Consider the following 21,038-nt stretch of genomic DNA (forward strand, 5'->3'; position numbering starts at 1 on the left):
AGCTAGACTCCTATGGGAGAGATAAAGAGCGCTGGCCGGACACAGCAATGCATGGGTAGTTGAAACAAATATGCAGTGTTGTTTCAGGAAAAGCCCAAAGGATGCAGAAAATTTGAGCAAGATACTTATTCATCTGATTATCTTTTGATTGCAGGACCAGCCTGCACTTCGAGTACAGTATTTGTGATATACTATGTATCTTCAGTGAAAACAACACCCGCTCTAAAGATAAGCTGAAAGGCACTTCTGAGAAGCATAACCGTCCTCTCTTAACGAGGTTCATTTATTCATCCAGTCCGTGACTGCTTTACTCCACAGAGTGGGTCCTCAAAATTTGCCCACCCATAGGAAGATTTCTCGCCCTAAATATTTTTTATCATCTGTATAATTGCAATTTAAAACTAGATCCTAGTTTCTGCTTGCGTTCCCTGGTCAATAATCTGTGGCCACTTACTAATCATCCTTACGTTGTCTTGACCTACACCATAAGAGTTGATGTGTTAAAATTCTCCTTTATTCGCAAGTTTTAATAGATCACCTGCTACGGTGGTTTAGCGGCTATGGTGTTGTGCTGCTAAGCATGAGGTCACGGGATCAAATCCCGGCTGCCACCGCTGCATTTTGATGTGGGTGAAATGCAAAAACACCCTTCTCCCATGCATTGGGGGCACGTTAAAGGTCCCCTGGTGGTCACAATTAATCTGGAGTCCCCCACTAGGGTGTGCCTCATAATCAAATCGTGGTTTTGGTGTGTAAAACCATAGAATTCAGTTCAGTTTTCATAGATTGTGAATCAGCTGATTCTTTTCAGCAACTACTGGAAGTGCTTTTTACATAAGTATTGTATAGGTCTTGCTATCTTATTTTTGTGTTGCACTGTATACGATAGAACCTTGTTCATACTGTTGCAGAAAACTCACAAAAAAAAAAAAATTGGGCGAACTCAACTGCAGTTGAAGTCTACAGTTTCCAGCAAAGCATTGCTGGAAACTGTTGCAGCACAAGACAGTGATATGTGCTGAGCCGGCGGCGCCTGAGTGGCCCGAGACACACAATGTCGTTTTTGCGGCCTCTGCAAGCTACCTTTGCTCTTCTCGAATTTGGCTTTAGGTTGGCAGCTTCTTCGGGCAAGGCGTTTTGGCAGGAAGTTTTGACATGCCCACTCAGCACGAATCGTTGCGGCACAAGACGGGGGCACGCGTAGAGCTGTTGCGGCTCAGGCGACCCGAGATGAACGTCGTTTTTCTATTGCACAGTCTTTTAAGATGGCGACATGCAATTGCAACTAAATAAAGCTGGTGGGTGACGCTGGAACACGATGCCTACGGTGCTGCCAGAGTGAAACGTTATGCTTACTTCGCTCTGGCTGCAGCAGGGAACAGTGGCAGATTTGTGTTATGGCATATTAGAAGCTTGCAGTACGCTTCCAACGGCACTGCGCCCCACCCACTGTGAAGCAGATAGGTGAAGGTGCTTATCGCAGTAGGGTTGGTGGGGATAGCTGTCAATGCAACGGACGACAACTCGGAAGGAGACTTGCTGGTACTTGAATGGGGAACTGAGTACACGCCGGTGTTTTCAAGTGAGCTGGGCGAGTGGGTGTTGGAAGGAAGCGGTTGCAGCAGGGAACTACTGTTCTTGACAACGTGTACCTCGTGCCTTTTCTTGTTTATATGGGATGTAGCGGTCGGAAAACGTTTCATGCGATTACAGTTTGCCGATGTACCGAACATTGGTGCCGAAAGATATTGTTTTTTCCGAGAGCTGTACAAAAGAGGCGTAACTGTATCAGGTCGTTTTTGTTTTCTCGACGGGAAATGTTCGTGCCAGGTAATCATACGTAACCAGATTGTAGCAACTAGGTTCTACTGTACATTATATTGTGTGTTCCGGTATAATGTTTGCCATGCTATTGTTCAGCCCAACGGGGCTTACAGTGTTTCTAATAAATAAATAAACAAACAAACAGACCATACCATGCTATTCTTTCTTTATTTCATTGCACATGGCAGGTTGCTAGTGCCGGAGGTACGGAAAGCATGCAACAGCAGCAGCAGGAGTGGTCACTGCCCACTGAGGCGTTTGAGCCGCGTCATCCAATCCGGGACTCGCCACCCGTACCAGATCTGGGGCACACACAGAGCTCACCTACAAGCGGGGACGAAGAAGAGGGGCCTGAGACACTCCTGTACGGTGGTGGCGCTGGAGGTGATACCGAAGACCAGGGCAAAGTGCTGACCGTGTTTCGGCCGCTGTGCCTTCCAGCCTGGAATTGCCGAGAGGTCGTTCTCAGCATGCTTACACACTACGTAGACCAGGTGAGTGCCTTTGTTCTGCGTAGACTCGACATTTGTGACATTTCCACCACTTGTAGGAAAAAGAAGCACTTGCAGTGAGGGGAACAAAAAAAAAAGAACACGACAGGACAGAGAGGGCGCTGGTGTTCTGCAAGTTCATTGTGTGTGGAGGTCTGCTCTCCTCAAGTGTTTCTATTTCTTACAAGCACTGGAAATGTCACGAATGTTTGCCTTCCAACTGGCCCAGCTGTCAGCTTTAGTACGTAGACTTGGCTTGTAGGCTATCATGTTTCTCTGTTTTGCAAGCTTCCACTGAATACTGTGCACTTATGCATATGATGGGAACTAGAACTAGGAAGCAAAGCTGAAGGTTAGGAAGGATTAGCTACAGAATAATAAGCATCCCTCTGTATGTCTGTTACATGCGTTACGCGGACATGGCAGGAAATCGGCAGAGCACTCGTCACCCACTGCGGTAGCTCAGTGGCTATGGCGTGGCCCTACTGAGCATAAGCCAAGGTTGTGGGTTCGAGTGTCTTGGCCTTGGCGGCTGCAGACTCCAATATCACTCATTTACTGGGTTTTGGGTGCACATTACAGAACACCAGATGGCTATACTTAATCCGTAGCCCTCCTCTATGGGAGAACTCGTAGTCCATTCTACAGTTCGGGGCTGTCAACCTCTACAACTTTAGTTTTAGCAGAGCGTTTATTTCGACCAGTCAGTGCATAAGAAACAACACCTAAAGCAAGGCACAAAGTAGACAACAAATGCAAGCACAGTCTTTTGTTATGTGCTTCTCTTTGTCCTGTTGTAAGCTTTGTTTCTTTCATGATAACGGCACATTTTTTTCCCAGCAAAATAATGTTGAACCCACATTTGCTTTGGTGTTGCAGGGCGATGTTCAGACAGCTGTGTCAGCCACAATTGTTCTGGGAGACAAGTTGAAAGGTTGCTTAGAAGAATCGACATTGGAGTCCTGGTTTCTTGCTTACATAGGTAGGCAGTGAATTTGCTTCAAAGTGTTGATATATGTAGCGTGATGTTTTGCAATCAGCATTTATTTTTCTGTATTTTTTTTTTGCCATGTTTTCTTTGTGCCATTGAAGCTCTTGGCACATACAGTTACTTTCTTTTGGTCTCTTAGCATTACCACATGTTGTTGATAAATGATTGATAGCATTAGCATATGTTGTTAATAAATTATTGATTTTTCCAACCCTTTCAGAACTTTCAACATTTTAATGTTATTTTGTCACTGTTTTATTTTATAACTAATTTTTGTCACACCTAAAACAAGCCTTACAGGATATTACTTTCTACTCACTGGAGGGCGTCTTGTAATGCAGGTCTCTTGGCATGACACATTGATCCTTTTAAAGCAATGTTACCATCATGTTAATGCCACAGAGCACACAAACATCTGCCAAAACACCAACACTATCAAACTCTGTTGCATGTGGTTGTACATTTAACTTTCCATCTGTGATTCAGCAACTTTAATGTTTGTCACACATGGGCTGGAAAAAAACTGTGAGATTCGCCCAGCTTTTGAAGCAGACTTTTGTTGGTAGGAAAGGTCAGTCAGCTATCATATACATTAGACTTCCGTTAATTCGACTCCAGTTAATTCGATTTTTCCGTTAATTTAATCTCAACTGAAGGTCCCGTCAGAAACCCATGCATTGCTATGGGCCCAAATGTTTGTTATATTGGTCCTAGAATTGGCATTCGCTGGATAACTTAAAGGGACACTAAAGGTTACCAGAAAGTCAAGTTAAAGTGGTAGAGCAATGTTCTAGAACGTCTAAGGCGTCAATATAATCGCGAACAGAGCTTTAGTAACCGAGAAATTGAGGTAAATGCATGACACGATTTGAGACCCCCCAGCGACATTCCGGTACTAAACCGATGACGTAAGGTCTCCCCGTAATTTATGTTACTAATACTCAACTACTCGTATTAAAAATATCATTTCATTCGATTATAAAACGGAAAAAAATGCTACTTGTCTACGTCTATTTGATTCTAAGAAAAAATAACATTTTGACGTTGCCCTTCAGTAATATGGGTGTTCGAAAGGTTTCGTTTTCGCTCGACTCTGCGCGCTCGACCCTGCGCCGCGCACGCTTTGGAGTTTCAGTACTTTCGTTATCGCGTCGTGCTGTGAGGGTTCTGCTGGCTCGCGAAACTTTCATTTGGAACAAGCAGCGAGAATGCCACGTCCATGTGATGTCGTGGGAAGCCCTCGTTGCTTTCCCGCTCCGGAGAGCCGGTGTTGAGGCCACCGTCGTAGTACGCAACGACGCCGGCAGTGCGAGCCCTCAGCAGCAGGTTGCGCTCGTCGGTGCTCCAATCGCTGAAGTTGAGCCCACCATCGCGAGCCAATCTGTCGGTGTCAGGGTCCATTGCGACGAGCGTCGAAGTTAGCGTCATAGAATGAAGTACCAGCTTATGGGCGTATTGCGGTATAGTAGCGGCGCCTGGTGGCGGTGCGGGAAACGACATCTGGGTCATGCCAGCTTGGCTGTGGCGAAGCACGTTTCTAGGCCGAGTTTTGCGTCGATTCGCACTTTTTTATGCCCTGTTGCGAGTGCGAAAAGGCTCACAGACCAAGCCGACCACGCTGCGAGCTCGCCGCAGCCTATAGTTTAACGAAAACGGACTCTCCGTGTGCCGTGGGACGTAATGCGTTCCTCCTTCCGCTAGCCACCATACTCCCGCTTTCGCACTGCTGTCGGCTCTGTCTTGGCTCTGTTTCTGGCCGCGCGTTTGCGTTTTGCGCAGAAAAGCCGTAGCGCCGTCTGCGGACGCCGTTCTACTCACCGATGGCGCAACGTCACTATGAGACCATGATGTCAGATCTCCTCGATCGGAGGGCGGGCGATTTGAACTGCGCTAGAGGTACGCGGACGCTTCAGAACGCATTTTCTCTTAAAATAAGTCTCTCCTTGGCACGAAACAAGCGTTTCGAGGTTTCTGTGATGGTATTTCAACAGTCTACGTTGACTTAATAGTAACCTTTAGTGTCCCTTTAAACTTGACGAGCTCCCACGCGAGTGCCTCACCCCTGTGGGGACACAGTAACAATCCTTTTAGTGGCAGCATCTGTCTCGGCGGAGCTTAGACAGCGAATGCGTTGGACACACGTCATCTCGCTTCGAGAACTCAGATTTTCGGCCTGCCCTAGAAAGATTTTCAAGCAATAACTCACAATGCCTCATTACAGTATTTACCCAATACCAATGGGCGCCTTTCACTTTCCAAGGTAATTGGGCCAAAAATTGCCTGTGCGGTGCAATCGGACACAAAGCCAAAACTAGTTTTGCAGTGCTTGTATGATTTACTGCGTAAAATGCCTGTATTGTGGCGAAGCTGACTTCAATATTCGTGCAGCAAAGCTGACTTTAGGAAAGTGGCCACCATTAAAAAAATCGGGGTCACGTTAGACTTCTACTTTGGTTAGGAGCTTTAAGTAATTTCTCTATTAGTTTTATACTTTGGATGCATAGAGGTGAGCATGCATTTGATTTGGAGGCGTGTTAAACTCAAATTCTGCCAATGAATCGGCAGTGTGTCTTGGCATTTTTTTCTCCATCCCGTTTAATTCGAGCCGCCAGATAATTCAGTCAATTTTGTTGTTCCTGTAAAAGTCAAATTAACGGAAGTCAACTGTATAATGCTAGCAGGCTATGGTTTACAATTTATTTTACTTAAGTTATGTTGTAATTGTAACTACACATAAAGTGATCTCTTACAAGACCTGCAAGGATGCATGATAAATATCTTTCTTTTTTTTTTCTTGTGAAATGACAGGGCTTCACTCGTCATGAATGTGCTGAAGACTGTGAAAGGAGTACCAATGCCCATCGCAAGCAGCTGAGATCAAATACTTAAGACATTGAAGCAAATGGCTGTTTAATTGCTCCGTAGCACACTGCACAAATTGTTTTGTGGCTTCACCAGTGTGGCATGGACTCGATGGTATAGGTTAATGTGTGTTTGTAGGGACCATGCTTTGCTTCTATATTGTCCGATTTCATAAACCAAAAAGTTGTTGCTGAGCTTTTACTTTGCATCATATACTAAACAAAGTAGCATGTAGGTATGAGGACAAGGTATAAAGATATGGCATGGGGCTAATCTTTCAGCCATTCTGCAACGTGCTTGTGTTTTTGATATTGATAAACCTTTCAAAACATTTTCTGGGCAGTATTTATGCTATCACGGTAGATGTCAAATGAGTGCATTTGTTCTCTTCGAAGCATTTATTTTTCTGTTCTTTCTCGTTGAACATGTAACGTTGCGCTACATTTCTGTTCTCGTTGCATCTTTGCCTGCTGCAATTGAACTGCTTTGCTCACCAGACCTGCTGAGCCGGTTCCAGATGTGGAATGTGATAGCGCGGGTGATATCGCTGAGTAACTTGGCGTCAGTGTCCACTCTGAACCAGCAGTCGACCATTGTGCACACGGTGTGTGGCGGCTGCCAGAAGCCACTGAGCCGCTCGGGCTGGCTGTGCGACCGCTGCAAGGCCATCCCTGCTCCTTGCGCTATCTGGTGAGCTGTTCACTCCACACACATGCCCACCAACTTCCCCAAATTTTCTCTAAGATTTACGAATTTAGGCTTGTCCTAGGATTTTACGAATGTTGTGCCAAGTTTTATGAAAAATAAATTCTGTCTGCGAAAAATTTTGCAAAATATTGAAAGAAAAAGAAGACAAGCATCCTAGAGAGGAATTGTGATGGTGCCTGCTCTGCCCGCTTGTGGCATGCAAGATGCCATGTACTGCAAGCACAGCTTTCCACCGTATTTACTCGCATAATGATCGCACTCGTGTAATGATTGCACCCCTGAATTTTGTCGTCAAAATTTGATTTTTTTTCTTTCCCCTGTAATGATCGCACCCTGAACTTGTTGCAGCGATATATCGTGTGCCAACTCTAGCTAATGGTGATTGCGCTTACCATCTGTCAAATGCTTACCCGAATGACTCTTGAAGACAAACCAAGCGGTCTGCACACACCCAACGTACTTAAGCAGGTGCCCATTTCATTCCTTTCATCACTTTGCACACTTGCACGGAAAAAAAAAAACTACAACCAATCTTGCCTCAGCTTTATTATTTGTAGGCTTCATAATGGTTTTGGTCAACAACAACAACATAAAGGGCACCTTTTGATTCTTCTCGTCTGCACTCGTGGGCATGCAGCAGATCGTCAGCGGCAACGATAGTGGCCACGTTTACACCGATACGTTAGAAGTGTACCCTATTTATACGCCGATGCTTGTAACGCAGCTAACATATTTGCCCACCCTTAGCAGAAACGTGCCGTATTAGGATAGCAGTGAAGACAAATGTTGCAGTTTTCGCCGCATGCCCGCCATGTGTTTTTATGTCACTGGCAGCTAAGCGCGCCCATCTCTGTTCCTGTCCCATCAGAGTGGACATGGCTACATTATAATTATTTTCGCAAACTTGCAAATATTAACAATATTACTCATTACTGATACGGAAGAAACTGTTTCAATGCACATTATGTACTCGCGAGAAGAAAAATAATCACGTTCGGTGCGTTCGGCTTGCTCCGCCGGCTGCCATTTTTGTTTTCGTGGCCTGCACTGACAGCGGCAGCCGCCTGCTTGTTGAACCGTTGTCATCCCGCAGTAAATGCGGGATAAAAAAAGAAAATGTTTCTTTTCGTGGGATATTTAACCCACGTAATGATCGCACCCCTGAATTTGCGTCAATTTTTTTGACGAAAAAGTGCGATAATTATGCGAGTAAATACGGTATGTTCTCTTCAATTCTTGTGCATGAGGCTTCACAGAATTGCACTCGTAAGTCTGAAAATCCTGTCAATTCCCAACAGCAAGGCTGAAGGCAAACTGGTAGTTTATATACTGCAAACAAGGCCTGAACAAAGTTTTTGATCCAGTCTTCGATCGTACCTTGGGAAGCTTTCTGATGGTGAAAAGGACAACAAGCAAGTTTATTCAGACAAGTTTCTGAAGCAGGCAAAATCTGTATCAGCAAAGTCGCTGAAAAGGTGACTGTGATCTGGAAACAATGTGCTTTTGTCAGTCTCTGCTGCTAGTGTGCTGTGTCTAAAGGCAATTCATTGTTAATAAAGTGTGCATATATCCAACAAAACTTGTGTGTTAAGAGCAAACTTAAAAAGAATGTGCAAATCACTTTCAAAATGTGTAACTTGCTGTCAAAGCTACACCTTTTGGGTGAACTTATCAATTTTTTTCTCTTCTTGTTATGTACGCTTGCTGATAGCACAACTACCCTTTCCTTTATGGCTGTCCTCTCTGAACAGCTCGCGTATTTACCTACCTGGCAGGCATAGCTCATTGGCTATGGCGTTGTGCTACTCATCTTGAGGTTGCGGGCTCAATCCCACCACTGGGCACCGCATTCTGATGGGCATGGAATGCAAAAATGCTTGTGTACTGACTTACGTGCTTGGTTAAAGAATGCTAGGTGGTCATAATTAATCCAGGGTCTTACACTATGCCAAGCCTCGTAATCAGATTGTGGTTTCAGCACGTAGAAGGACAGAAATTAATTTTTGATTTTTTTGCTTGTTCACCCGTGTGCAGCCATGAAGTGGTGCGCGGGCTGTTTGTGTGGTGCCAGGGCTGCGCGCACGGCGGCCACGTGCAGCACCTCTCGGCGTGGTTCAGCGAGCGGAGGCTGTGCCCTGCAGGATGCGGGCACATGTGCGAGTACACATAGCACTAGCCTTCCCAGCTTTGCTGCTCTTCTCATCAGGGTAAGAGTCAGCAGGCAACCTGCTCAAGTCTCTTCCACAAATCTCACCGTCCTTGACATGTGCTATACCTGGTGTTACCAGCATTCTTGGGTTGTACGAATTGCAAAAATCTCTGGCTTAGAACTTTGTGTCTAGGTGGTATCTAAAACATGGTAGCCACAACGTCTTTCCAGCTCTGCAATGATTTCTGGTGCATGCAGCTTGAAAAAGCATAGCCTTTGAGATCTGTTACTCGGAGGAAACCGTTGCTGGAGTGTTTATTTGGACACCATCTAATCCCAAAGTGCCTCAGGGGTTGGGGGTTAGTTTACCGAAAACTAAGCACAAAAATAAATCATCTGTATATTGTCGCTGTCATTGCTGTTGTTTCCTGTCATCTTCTGAAATGAAGTGCTCGCACTGATTGATCTGAACTAAACGTGGTGCTGATCAGAAATACATTATTTGCAAGGGTGGCAAATATTCCAAGTTTCGAATATGAATACAATACAGTAGACTTCGATTAATTCGACTCCTGTTAATTGATTTTTTTGCTTAATTCAATCCCAGCCGAAGATCCTGGCCAGCGCTCGTGCATTTCCTTGGGCCCAAACTTCCATTATTTAAATCCTAAGATTGGTCTTCGCCTGATAATTTGAATTTGACCAGTCAGTATGCACGTGCCTGGCCCCTATGGCGACTCTGATAACAAATCCTTTAATGGCAGTGTCTGTCTCACCAGAGCTTAGGGGACAGAGTATGTGTTAAGAATGTGTCAGCTCTCTTCAAAAACACCTATTTTTGGCCTGCCCTAGGGAAGTTTTCAAGCAATAAATCTAGCTCACAATTTTCATTATGGTATTTACCCTATTGTAGTGCGTGCCTTCTTTTAAAAAGAAAATTGCCCTGAAAATTGCCTGCTCAGTGCACACGGACAAAAAACCAAAACCGCCTTTGCAGGATTTGTATGCTTTGCCGCATAACATGGATGTATTGCGGAGAAGCTAAATAAAAAATAAACTGTGTGGCGAAGCTAACTTTAAAAAACCGGCTGCCATTGTGCAATAATTTTGCTTGCTGAAAATCAGGTGTGGGTTAGATTTCTATTTTGTTTAGGAGTGTTAATCTCATTTCTATGTTAGTTCACTACTTTGGATGCATAAAAAGTGGGTGCGCATTTGTTTCGGGGGCGTGCTAGAGTCATGTAAGTACTGCCAAATGAATCAGTGGTTTGTTTTAGCATATTTCCTGTGTCTCGTTAATTTGGCCCACCGGATAATTCAATCTATTTTCTCGGTCCTGTCTGGGTCGCATTAACGGAAGTCAACTGTATTCCCCATTAACTATTTGTATTCAAAAAGGAACTATTTAGTACTCTCGAATATTTCAAGCTAAACGGATACAGTTGATCCTGAATATAACAAACTTGGATGCATCAAATTATTGTCTATATCGAACGATTGTAAAATGCACTTGAAAACTCCATGCAAAAGTGCATCAATGTACTTTGCATACATCGAACGCCCATTTAAACTCCCATATATTGAATGCTGTGCTGTACCCCTTGCAAGTACAATTGTAATGGTGACATGATCACAATTTTCGCATCAGAAGTTCTTAATGCCAATAAATTTGAAATGGCACTGTTTTTGGCAGAAGCTGTCAAAGAAGAAATTTAATCTTGGAGGCAGTAGGGTCAAATACCAATAATTCAAAATCTCTTAATTGAAATTGACGGACATTTCGAACTCTTAATATTTTTAGTGCAAAGAAACACACAACACGAGAGAAGGCACACAGGACACAGCGCTGTGTCTTGTGTGCCTTCTCTCGTGTCATGCGTTTCTTTGCGCTAAAAATATTAACATGCCATACCAACTAGCCCACCAGTCTGTTTTGTTGAAATTTGAACTGCTCTGTTGGGGCCGGCAAAGTCCTATGTATTTGAATAGAGAAAAACTTCTGCTAATTCCAACTCCAACAACCATGCAGCAGTTCTTTCGCACAAAATTTATTACTCTCGTGGACTACTTTTCGCACAAACCTGGGCCAAAGGTGAAGGTTTTATATGTCGCTAGCTACTGTAATGTCGTGTGCCGTTAAAGTGATGAGGAAAGATGCATGGGAAACCAACACCTAACCGGAGCAAGCACAGCGGTGTGCGCCTTCCTTTCCCATCTGGCTTAAATGTAGCGGGAAGGTGCCCCCAACACATGCTTGATCACATTAGCATACGTTCACCTATGCTTATTTGACTCGATAGTTGCCATTCATATAGTTAAACAGCCTCACTTATTGGGGGGACATAGGGCTTGAGCCTGGTGACGTGAACAACATCACTGGTTAAGTTGGGAGGCACGGAAGGCTGACCGAGTGGGGCGATCTCGTAGGTCACGTCGGACAGTTGGCGTAAGATCTGGTACGGACCAGAAAAACGGGACAGTAATTTTTCCGACAAGCCGACACGACGTGAAGGCGTCCAGAGAAGGACAAGGGAACCAGGGGAAAAATGGTGGTCTCGGTGCCGAAGGTCGTAGCGTCGCTTTTGAGAAGCTTGCGAGACTGTGAGGCGATGACGGGCGACATCTCGGGCCTGGGCGGCTAAGTCAATAGCATCGCGAGCGTAAGCAGTGCTGGGTGACTGTACTGCGGAAGGTAGCAACGTGTCAAAAGGCAAGGTGGGGTCGCGGCCGTACAAAAGGAAAAATGGTGAAAATCCGGCAGTGTCGTGACGGGACGAGTTGTATGCGAAAGTGACGTATGGTAAAGCGACGTCCCAGTCGCGGTGATCGTTGGAAACGTACATGGCGAGCATTTCAGTGAGTGTGCGGTTGAGTCGCTCGGTGAGGCCGTTCGTTTGAGGGTGGTACGCGGTAGCAATCCGATGTTCTGTAGAACAGGAGCGGAGCAGATCATCAACGACCTTCGATAGAAAGTAGCGGCCGCGATCCGTCAGCAACTGGCGAGGGGCGCCGTGGTGCAGGATGACGTCTTTTAGTAAGAAGTCGGCGACATCTGTAGCGCAGCTGGTTGGCAGGGCTCGTGCGATGGCATATCTAGTGGCATAATCGGTTGCTACAGCAATCCATTTGTTTCCTTTGATGGAAATTGGAAACGGACCAAGGAGGTCGAGGCCCAGAATTAGGTCGTGTGGGCAGTGTTCAAGGACGATAAATAGAACAACGGTATAATGGCCCCCAATGGTCACACGTGCTGTGCACATTCCAAGGACAGGTGACGTACTCCCATCGGCGACTCGCACGGTGCACGGTACGGCGGGGGTCAGAACCTTTTTGAGCCGGCGGCGGAGAGCAGCGCTCATAACTGAAAGCTGCGCTCCTGTATCAACGAGAGATCTAACAGGAACGCCATCGACTTCAATGTCCAGCAGGTTTCCACATGTAGGCAGGGTCAATAGAGGATTTGTGGGCCGGGTCGGAGTTGCAGCTTCACCTCCGGGAGCTGCACCGCCTAGTTTCCCGAAGCGAAGCGACCGGTTGCAGAAGGGGACGAAGAGCGGTGAACGAGAGGCGAACGGGACCTACGACCTTGCGGAGACGGGGATCGGCTGGATCTTGGTGGAGCACTGTCGGCGTTGATGTTCGTAGTCGGCGTATAGTGCGAGAAAGTGCGATTGTCGGGTACTTGGCTGTAGTGACTCGGAGACGACCACCGAGGAGGCGACGACCAGTGGTTGCGGCAATGACGGGCGATGTGTCCAATACCGGAACAATTAAAACAGATGGGTTTATCATCCGCTGTGCGCCATTCAGCTGGGTTGCGACGGAGTGGTGGAAAGCTTTGCGTCCGGGAGCGAGCGGTCGGAGAAATTTGGTAGGTGTTGGTATGGCGGACTGAGCAGAGAGATGGAATGCCCAAACTTGCTATTTCCTCCCGAACGACCGCTTGTATAAGGGAGATAGCGGGTACGCTTTCCCGACAGTCTGAACGAACGGGAGCCGGGGCCATGGCCTCAAGCTCACGGCGAACGATGCGCGTTATTTCTTCCGGTCCTGCGGGCTGAACGAACCGCGGCGGGTCTTCGCAAGAAGATGTCGCGGCGGTATTGGGCAACCGGTCGAAAGTTTGAGTGACGCGGCAGCCCTTCGCTTGTTCGAAGCGCCGGCACTCCTTAATAATTGCATCCACAGTGGCACAATCCTTACACATCAAGAGATTGAAGGCATCGTCTGCAATACCTTTCAATATATGGCCAATCTTGTCTGCCTCGGTCATGTTGTCATCAGCCTTGCGACAGAGGGCCAGCACATCCTGTATGTACACGACATAGGATTCTGTGGACATCTGAGCGCGGCACGCAAGTTCTTTTTTAGCTGCCAGCTGACGACCGACAGGTCTGCCGAACAGGTCTCGCATTTTTTCTTTGCAAACATCCCAGCTCGTTAGGTCAGCTTCATGTGTGTCATACCATTGCTTCGCAGTTCCCTTCAGATAAAATATTACGTTTGCAAGCATCATTGTAGGATCCCACCTGTTGTTGTCGCACACTCGCTCGTACATCGTAAGCCAGTCCTCGACGTCGACGTTGTCCGTGCCACAAAATGTTCCCGGGTCCCGTGGGTGAGTGAGGATGACCGTGGGCACGGGCTGCCGAGGCGTTGTCGCTTGTGTCGGTTGATTTGCCATTGTGGCAGCAGGTAGATGACGTCCGCTGCGAAGTTCCGTGGTGGTACCCCGCACCTCCACCAAAATGTTGCGGGAAGAAAGCAGGCCCACGAGTGTAAAATAACTTATATTTACAAATGATGGATATGGCGTTCAGGCAACCGCCAGACTTCGTCTTTCTCTAGTCCAATTCAACGTCTTCCTTCACTTCACCGTAACAATATTCAATTCATATTTTAAAAAGTTTATATTTGCCCACCTCCAATTATTTGGCTTTGCTTGCCGAGTCTTCCTAAAGCTTCTTTGGTTTCCGCTTGTGGTGCTGGATGAGGTGGGGAAAGCTTGCAGGTATCGCAGTTTGTAGATGCCATTTTTGTAGATAACTAAAGGTGATGCGAAAATCGGGAAACTTCCAGTGCTTTGGTCTGTCTGCATGTCTGAAATCTAAAATGGTGGTGTTATGGGGAGTGTGGGCAACTCTTGATGCTTGCGTACTTCTTGTCGCCAGAAATACAGTCGTGTTAGCCAGTTAAGGCATTTCATGCAGATCCATGTTCTGCTGTGAACTTATGTGCAGGTGGCAATCCAAAAGTAAGGTACCAACAACAAAAATATGGTTTTAAATGGAGCACCCGCATGCAGCGTCATCTAGTGAATGGTGGTAGCATGAAGGATGTTTGAATGCACAGAAGTGAAGACCAAGGAGTGGCCAGATTAAAGAAAATAATTGCTTCTCCGCAGCACCACTGGTTGTTAGTATTGCTCCAGGCAACTCAATACCCATTGCCTGGAGGCGTTCGGCATCTTTTGGTGGCTCTGTATTGTAACTGAGAGCAAGCAATGGGCTGACAACTTGACATCATCGGCTACAGCCCCAACCAAAAAAATTAACAAAAGCTTTCTGAGCGCGCGATCCAACAAAGAATCAAATTCTGTCACTGTTAATGCATCCGTCCTACAAACAAAAAGTATTGGAGCGGCAAGTTGGGCTAGTTGGTGGAAGTTCATCATGTAATAAGGGGATTACTGTGCTATAAACACATGGACAACAGAAGTAGAAGGGGACAGGATGCGCGCAGACTCAAAACTGAAATTTTATTTGGTGAATGACGACGCACGTATGTGTTAGCGATCCTTCCACTGCACTTGCTGATTGTAAGGTTCAGTTTCTGGAAGCAAGACTGTGGCGACTGCGATTTTGAGTGGCCTGTCGGCATGATGACGTCATTTTGATCATTGTATATCTATGTCATCTTTTACTCAATAAAATTCATTTGTGAGTCTGTATGCGTCCTGTCCACATCTACTTCTGTTATCCATGTTTGTATAGTGCAGTAACCCCCTTATCATAAGACGAACCGGAAAGTGCAGTAAGCACTTATTCGTATGATTACCAGAGTCCCAGCTCAAATCTTAGTCAAAGTGACAAAGGCACAATGGAATTTAGCCTTGACGAATCTCATGCATAGAATGCTGTAGTAGTCAGCTGTACCTCCTCCAAGCCTCTTCTTTGTATCGCGTCACCTCTGGTGGATGCAATTATTTATATTCCTCTCTTCGTTCATCCTTCCGTAACAATATGTTGTTGAAGAAGTAGGTAAAGCTCCTCCTGCAAAAGTATGCTTTTTAAAACATTTCAGAGATCTGTGAAACTTGCAAAATTACAGATGGCACAGTCAGCCACTGGCACGGCTTAGCCTCTGGTTAACTACTGTCCCATATGCACCCTGGTGTAAAGTGAGGGCTGTACTCTCCAGTGGCTAAGAAACGACAAGCACGCTCTTCTACACTCAAACATGTTCAATTCTGATGGTCACCAACTAGGGCTTTACTGGCGTGTCATTATGCTGCAGTTATGCTGTGGTTATGCTGGACACTCGCAAGCAGTTAGGATGTGTGAATGCAAGGATGAAGGCAGCTCACAGCACAAGTGCACACAATAATGCTATATGTGGAAGCTCAACAAAGGAATTGGAGGAATTTTTAAACCTTGCTTGCAAGGAACCTTTTCGTGACACATTCTCCTAGGGAATGTGAGCTGCAGGGTGCGTGTAACTGCAGAGATGGGCCACTGGTGGCCAAGTTAGCCACTGTGCAGCCAGACCTATCAATTTTAGATCTTGATTTATTAAGGCAAATGCAGAGGTTTGAATCTCAAGAAGAAACAAGGTCAGAAATCTGCAGAGATACCTAAATTGGCTAGATAAAGTATTTCCTGTGAAGTTTCATTTGCCACTGCATTATCAGTCTCATGTAATGCGTAGGGCAGATAATGGTGGTCTGTTAGAGTTGCACAATGTGTGTCAAGGGAAAGAAAGCGCAGTCGAGGATGGTAGAGAATGGGGTGGTATGATGAAACCGGTAAATTTGCTGGCATAACTTGCAACTGACCAGTGCAAGACAGGGGTAATTGGAGATTGTTAGGAGAGGCCTCCATCGCACAGTGAATATAAAAAGAAAAGGTTAATGATGATGATCATCATTTGTGACAGACTGGTTATGATGATAATGGTCACCATCATAATCAGTCAGGCACTGACAGTAGTTATCTGCTCATGCCAGCACAAAAGAAGAGTTCTCTTCACTCTTGAGGAGGAAGCCTTAGCTCAGGGCCAATCCTGCTTTCTTTCTTTGAGTGTTTGTTGTTGTGGAAATGCTCTCATTGAGCATTTACTGAACCATGTTGAAGGAAGCTTGTTGCATTTAAAAGGAAATGTCAAATTTAGCAGTTTACAATGTTAGTTTACGTTTAGGCCCAAAAGAAGTGCTCTATAAAAATACTGACAACATTTAAAGGCAAAGTTTGTGATCTTATAACTCCACGAGAAAGATTATTATGCAATACTTGAGAGAACATTTAAACAGCACACGTATGCCGAGTTGCACTTGGGGTTTAAACTGTACACCACTATTCTGCTTATGGAACTTCAGAACTTGTGTAAGCTAGATTATGTAAACTAGTGCATGTTGCTGAATTTGTATGCTGTCAGTCCTGTCTCTGCTGTCATTTACAGTACTGAAATATTGTTCCCACTGCAGAGTTGGATCATTACTTTCACACAAAAGGGTACATAGAAAGAACACACAAAGCCATGTTGTGATGTAATCATATAAGTTTATGTTAACTCACAATGCCTTCAACAGTGTAAATAGAGCAGACCAAGATGTTTGATAAAATGCATTGAGCCAGTACATCTTCTGACAGCTAAAAGGTGACATAAATTGTTTGTACACACAGAAGAAGCAGAGTTACAGGTTGCAATAGATGCGACAGGTGAAGGGAGAAAAAAACCCCATTAGGTCACATAACACAAAAACACAGTACAGCCAAGCACGGTTGTAAACACAGTGATGGTTTGGACACAGCCTATTTGAGGGAGCAAACTCGGCTTATCTGTCTAAAGATATCACTTGTAGCAATTGTCCCATAGTAGATGTGCTTCTATTTGTTAAGCCAGAACCAGCCTGGTACTATTAAAGGTGAGGTTTAGTTATGCGCCAGCACCCAGCTGCATTATTTGGCATAAGCAGTACTACCTGATTCTGACACATGCATGTGAGCACACACAATTTTTGAGGTAGGCGAGTCTACCAGGCACACTGAGTCAGCAGCTGCTAGTCATTTCTTAACATAAGCAATGCTTGCAGCTGACCTTAGCCCAACCTACGAGCACTGGATCGTGTGGCGTACCCTTTGGCTAACATGCCTTTAGGAAGGTAACTAAACTGTTTCGATTATAAAGAGTTCCATCATCGTAGAAAAGCGTTGCTAGAAGATAGGGCAAGATAGGAAGGGGCACGCAGGCACACTACAGTGTCTGTGCTCCTTCCAAAGTTGTCCCCTCTTCTAGCTCCGCTTTTCTGCAGGCTTAGGTTGGCAGTCATTGACCCTGGAAAGCTCTGTAGAGTCAAACTGGCTTATTCTATTTGCACGAACAAAAATTGTGTATTCAAATTAGCAGTCTGAAACAGCACTTAATGTTCTATTCGGAATCACTGCAGACTCAGGTTTACCGCACCCAAGTGCCGCTAACCATGAATATTTTAAGGGGAGATGCTCCTCGAAACAATTTTTTTTTTTTATTGCTTGTACTAGAGGTTTCAAAACACAGCCAGTTTTGTAGAGTTTTGTATGCACATTTCAAATATCTTACTACTTCTTGTGTAGCTGTTATAGTTCTTGAGTTATGTGATGCACAACGGCAAAATATAGTAATCTTTGTGTGCACTTTTTTATGTAATAAATTTTCACAAAAAGCATTGTGCTGATCTTGTTTAGCTCTTTGTAGATCACAAAGTGCTGATATTTAACCAAACAGCATGTGCAATTACTGGAACTATGCAAAAAGGTTAAAGCATTTCAATGAATTTGTTTTCTCGATTACCTGAAATATAACCTTGTACTATCGCAACTACTGCTGGGAGATATTGCAACTTCAAGTAGGTATCAGCACTGTACATATCTTCAAGAGTATGTATGCAAAGTTTTGTTAGCAATGTACATGTACAACATTATTTTTGTGATTGTGAAAAAAAATACTTGAAGTGTCCTATTTTTTTAAATATTTGCAGTTATTGTAGATGCTGTCAGAACAGATATTGACACTTAGTGGTCTACAAAGAGCTAAATAAGCTACAGCGCAAAGCTTTTTGCGAAAATTGCGAAAATTTATTACACAATGAAGTGCCCACAAAATCACTCTATTTTGCCATTGTGCAAGACACAACTCAAGAACTATAGTGGCTACACAGAAACTGACATCTTTGAAATCTGCTTACAACGCTCTAAGAATGGGTGAATTTTCAAGTCTCTAGTACAAGTACTTAAACAATTTTTTTTTTCCTTTGAGGAGCATCTCCCTTTAATGACAGAAGTGTAGGCAACAAGAAAATTTTAAGCTCTGCAGAAAACATGCGCAACTCCTGATAGCATAGTTTCAGCATTGACAAGTCTTGCAGTTGTTGCAAGGTGATCGCTTTGATGCATATTCAACTCCCCACAAGCAGCTTTCTCTGAAACAACTGCATACTACGTGCTCTGTTTCGTACATAGCAGGCTATGCAAGTAGCTCGGCCATAGCAATCTCACTCTGCATGTTTCTGTAATGAGGGTGCTTTTGGGGTGCGACATCTCTCACTGGAGTAACTACTACTTCTTACAACTCCAACCTGTGGATGTAAGGTTACAACATATTACATATCATTTGTTTGCGCTTGTGCGTCCAAAGTGCAACAAACACACTCTGCTTTGAAGTTCAAGGTTTGATGGGAACCCGTCTTGTCGAGGTGAAACATTGTGGAGGGCAGGAAGAACCCGGGGTACTATGCTGGCCAAAGTACAGATTTATAATTTTGAAAGAACCTTCCCACAGTTTTTTTTTTCATTTTTGCCCGTGAGCAAGGCCCCGTATGGAAGCCGAAAGGCCTGTCCTGTTAAATCTATACTTTGGTTGGCGTATTACCCTGGGTATTTTTCTACCTTCACAATACTCTGCTTTGGTTGAAAACGCAATCCATGCACTGTTGCCACTGGTCGTAGAGATGTGTCACTCGGTTTGCTTTGTGATCCATAGGCTCAGGTCTACGATGCCTTCTATGTAATCAATACTCCATGTTTGGCGACATGAAAGCGTCAGACTTAATGTTACATCGAATTACATGCTGTGTACCTGTATCTTTCTTTTATATGTGATGCACTGTCGTTTGGTCACGATTACAAACAGTAAAATAAGTGTCTCTAGCATTTGTAGCATTGCTGGCCTATGTATAAAACAGAGTTTGGACAGTGCTGCCACATTAGTAAATTTTAGGTGTGGATAGTTGATATTAAACATTATTTTTTATTAGTGCAACTTTGGAGGATTCACACAAACATTTACAGATTTTAGCAGATTTTGGATGTTGCTTTAGCAATACCTTCCCAACAAAGAATGTCAACACTAATTGACCGTGTTTGCTTTTGATCAAAACAGACATCGAAGTATAAAACGTCTGCCCATAGAATTCAACTCGTCTAGCACTAAAAGACATGAGGCACTTTTCAGATGCCAACGCAAACAAATATGACACTATAGAACTTCAAAGGTCCGAGATGTCCCTTGTCTACTTGCATACTACGTTCCAATCACAGCCAAATTGGCACTTCTCCATAATACCTGTTCACTGTGGTTTATCTATTGCTGAATTTCTCGTGGCGATTTTTCGGCGGAATAGCACGAATGGTTAGCCGGTTTTGTCTGCTGTCGTGCATAAGTGGAAGAAAATCTTGCATCTGGAGTCATTTATTGCATACCTCTGTATTTAGCTGAAGATGTTTCGGTATGACAACATTCCCGATATATCGCCCTACAGAAGAACGTCATGCTTCTTTAGGTGGGTAACAAAATGTAACTCTCGAGTCCTCCCCCCCCCCCTTCCTTCTTTTTTTTTTCTTTTTTGATATTTCAAATCCTTCATCAGCATGAGTTAAGTGGCTAATGCCTGCTTTAATTTCTCAAAATGTTGTTTACTGCAGATGTGTCGTTCCAATACTAGCCTACAAAACGCTTTCTTTTTAATCACATTCCCTGGATAATTTCAGCATGTGTACATATTCCATCCAAGTATCTTTTGGCACTCGAAGGCCCCTGCTTCAAATGAGCAGCACATACAGCGAATGTATTTTTATTTGCACCATTTCCCATGAAATCACAATTTCACCAACACATGCATCACGGTTTGCCCATCATATGCAAACTGACAGCATATTGTTGTTACTGTGGCAAAAATTAGATCTGCTGAAACTGTTATGCGTCACCTCGTACTTGTCACCGTTATAAAATTGCGATTTTCTTTTCTTTTTGCAGACCTCACTAACATATTTGTATTCAACGTACAGATTAACCACAACATGTACATATGAAAAACAAGAATGGTCCGTTCAAATACAAACCAGGTTGCTCCAACCTAAAATGAAACTATTGTGAACAGACAATATGAGCATCCTTGCTTCTTGCTGTAATCCTTATCACTGAATGTGAACCTGAGAATCTGTGTAGTACAATAAACACACTTAATTTTTCTACACATCTAATTTCAACACCTAAATACATACACATAATGGAGCATAACTTCAAAGCTGCATAATATCTTTGTATGTATCTGTGTACAGAAAAGGAACTTCAGGGAAAATGTGAATAAAATGCACCAGCACCTTAAATGGGCAATACGTGGTTATAAATGCCAAAAGCCCATGCTTCTTCTGGTGGGTTCAAAAAGCTCTTGGATATGTTGTAAATGCATAAGACAAACTCACTACATATAGATAAAAAAAAAGCGACCCAAAGATCTCTTTTTAACCTGCACTGGGAG

General features: G+C 44.3%; 1 protein-coding gene across 3 annotated transcripts in view; it reads left to right on the forward strand.

Annotated features, from left to right (window-relative positions):
* Positions 1-21,038, forward strand: part of Wdr24 (WD repeat domain 24) — a 42,903-nt gene that overhangs the window by 18,794 nt on the left and 3,071 nt on the right. For 2 of the 3 annotated variants that reach the window (XM_065426001.1, XM_065425986.1), the window contains exons 11-14: positions 2,013-2,318; positions 3,195-3,297; positions 6,666-6,858; positions 8,911-9,083. In XM_065426001.1, coding sequence (XP_065282073.1) covers positions 2,013-2,318; positions 3,195-3,297; positions 6,666-6,858; positions 8,911-9,046 — 738 coding nt within the window. In that variant the 3' untranslated portion in view covers positions 9,047-9,083. Of the gene's footprint in view, positions 1-2,012; positions 2,319-3,194; positions 3,298-6,665; positions 6,859-8,910; positions 9,084-9,632; positions 9,924-21,038 lie in introns of those variants that run through there. The other variant, XM_065425994.2, reaches the window with a different exon arrangement.

This window comes from Dermacentor albipictus, chromosome 1 (assembly GCF_038994185.2).
Source record: "Dermacentor albipictus isolate Rhodes 1998 colony chromosome 1, USDA_Dalb.pri_finalv2, whole genome shotgun sequence".
Classification (NCBI taxonomy): Eukaryota; Metazoa; Arthropoda; class Arachnida; order Ixodida; family Ixodidae; genus Dermacentor; species Dermacentor albipictus.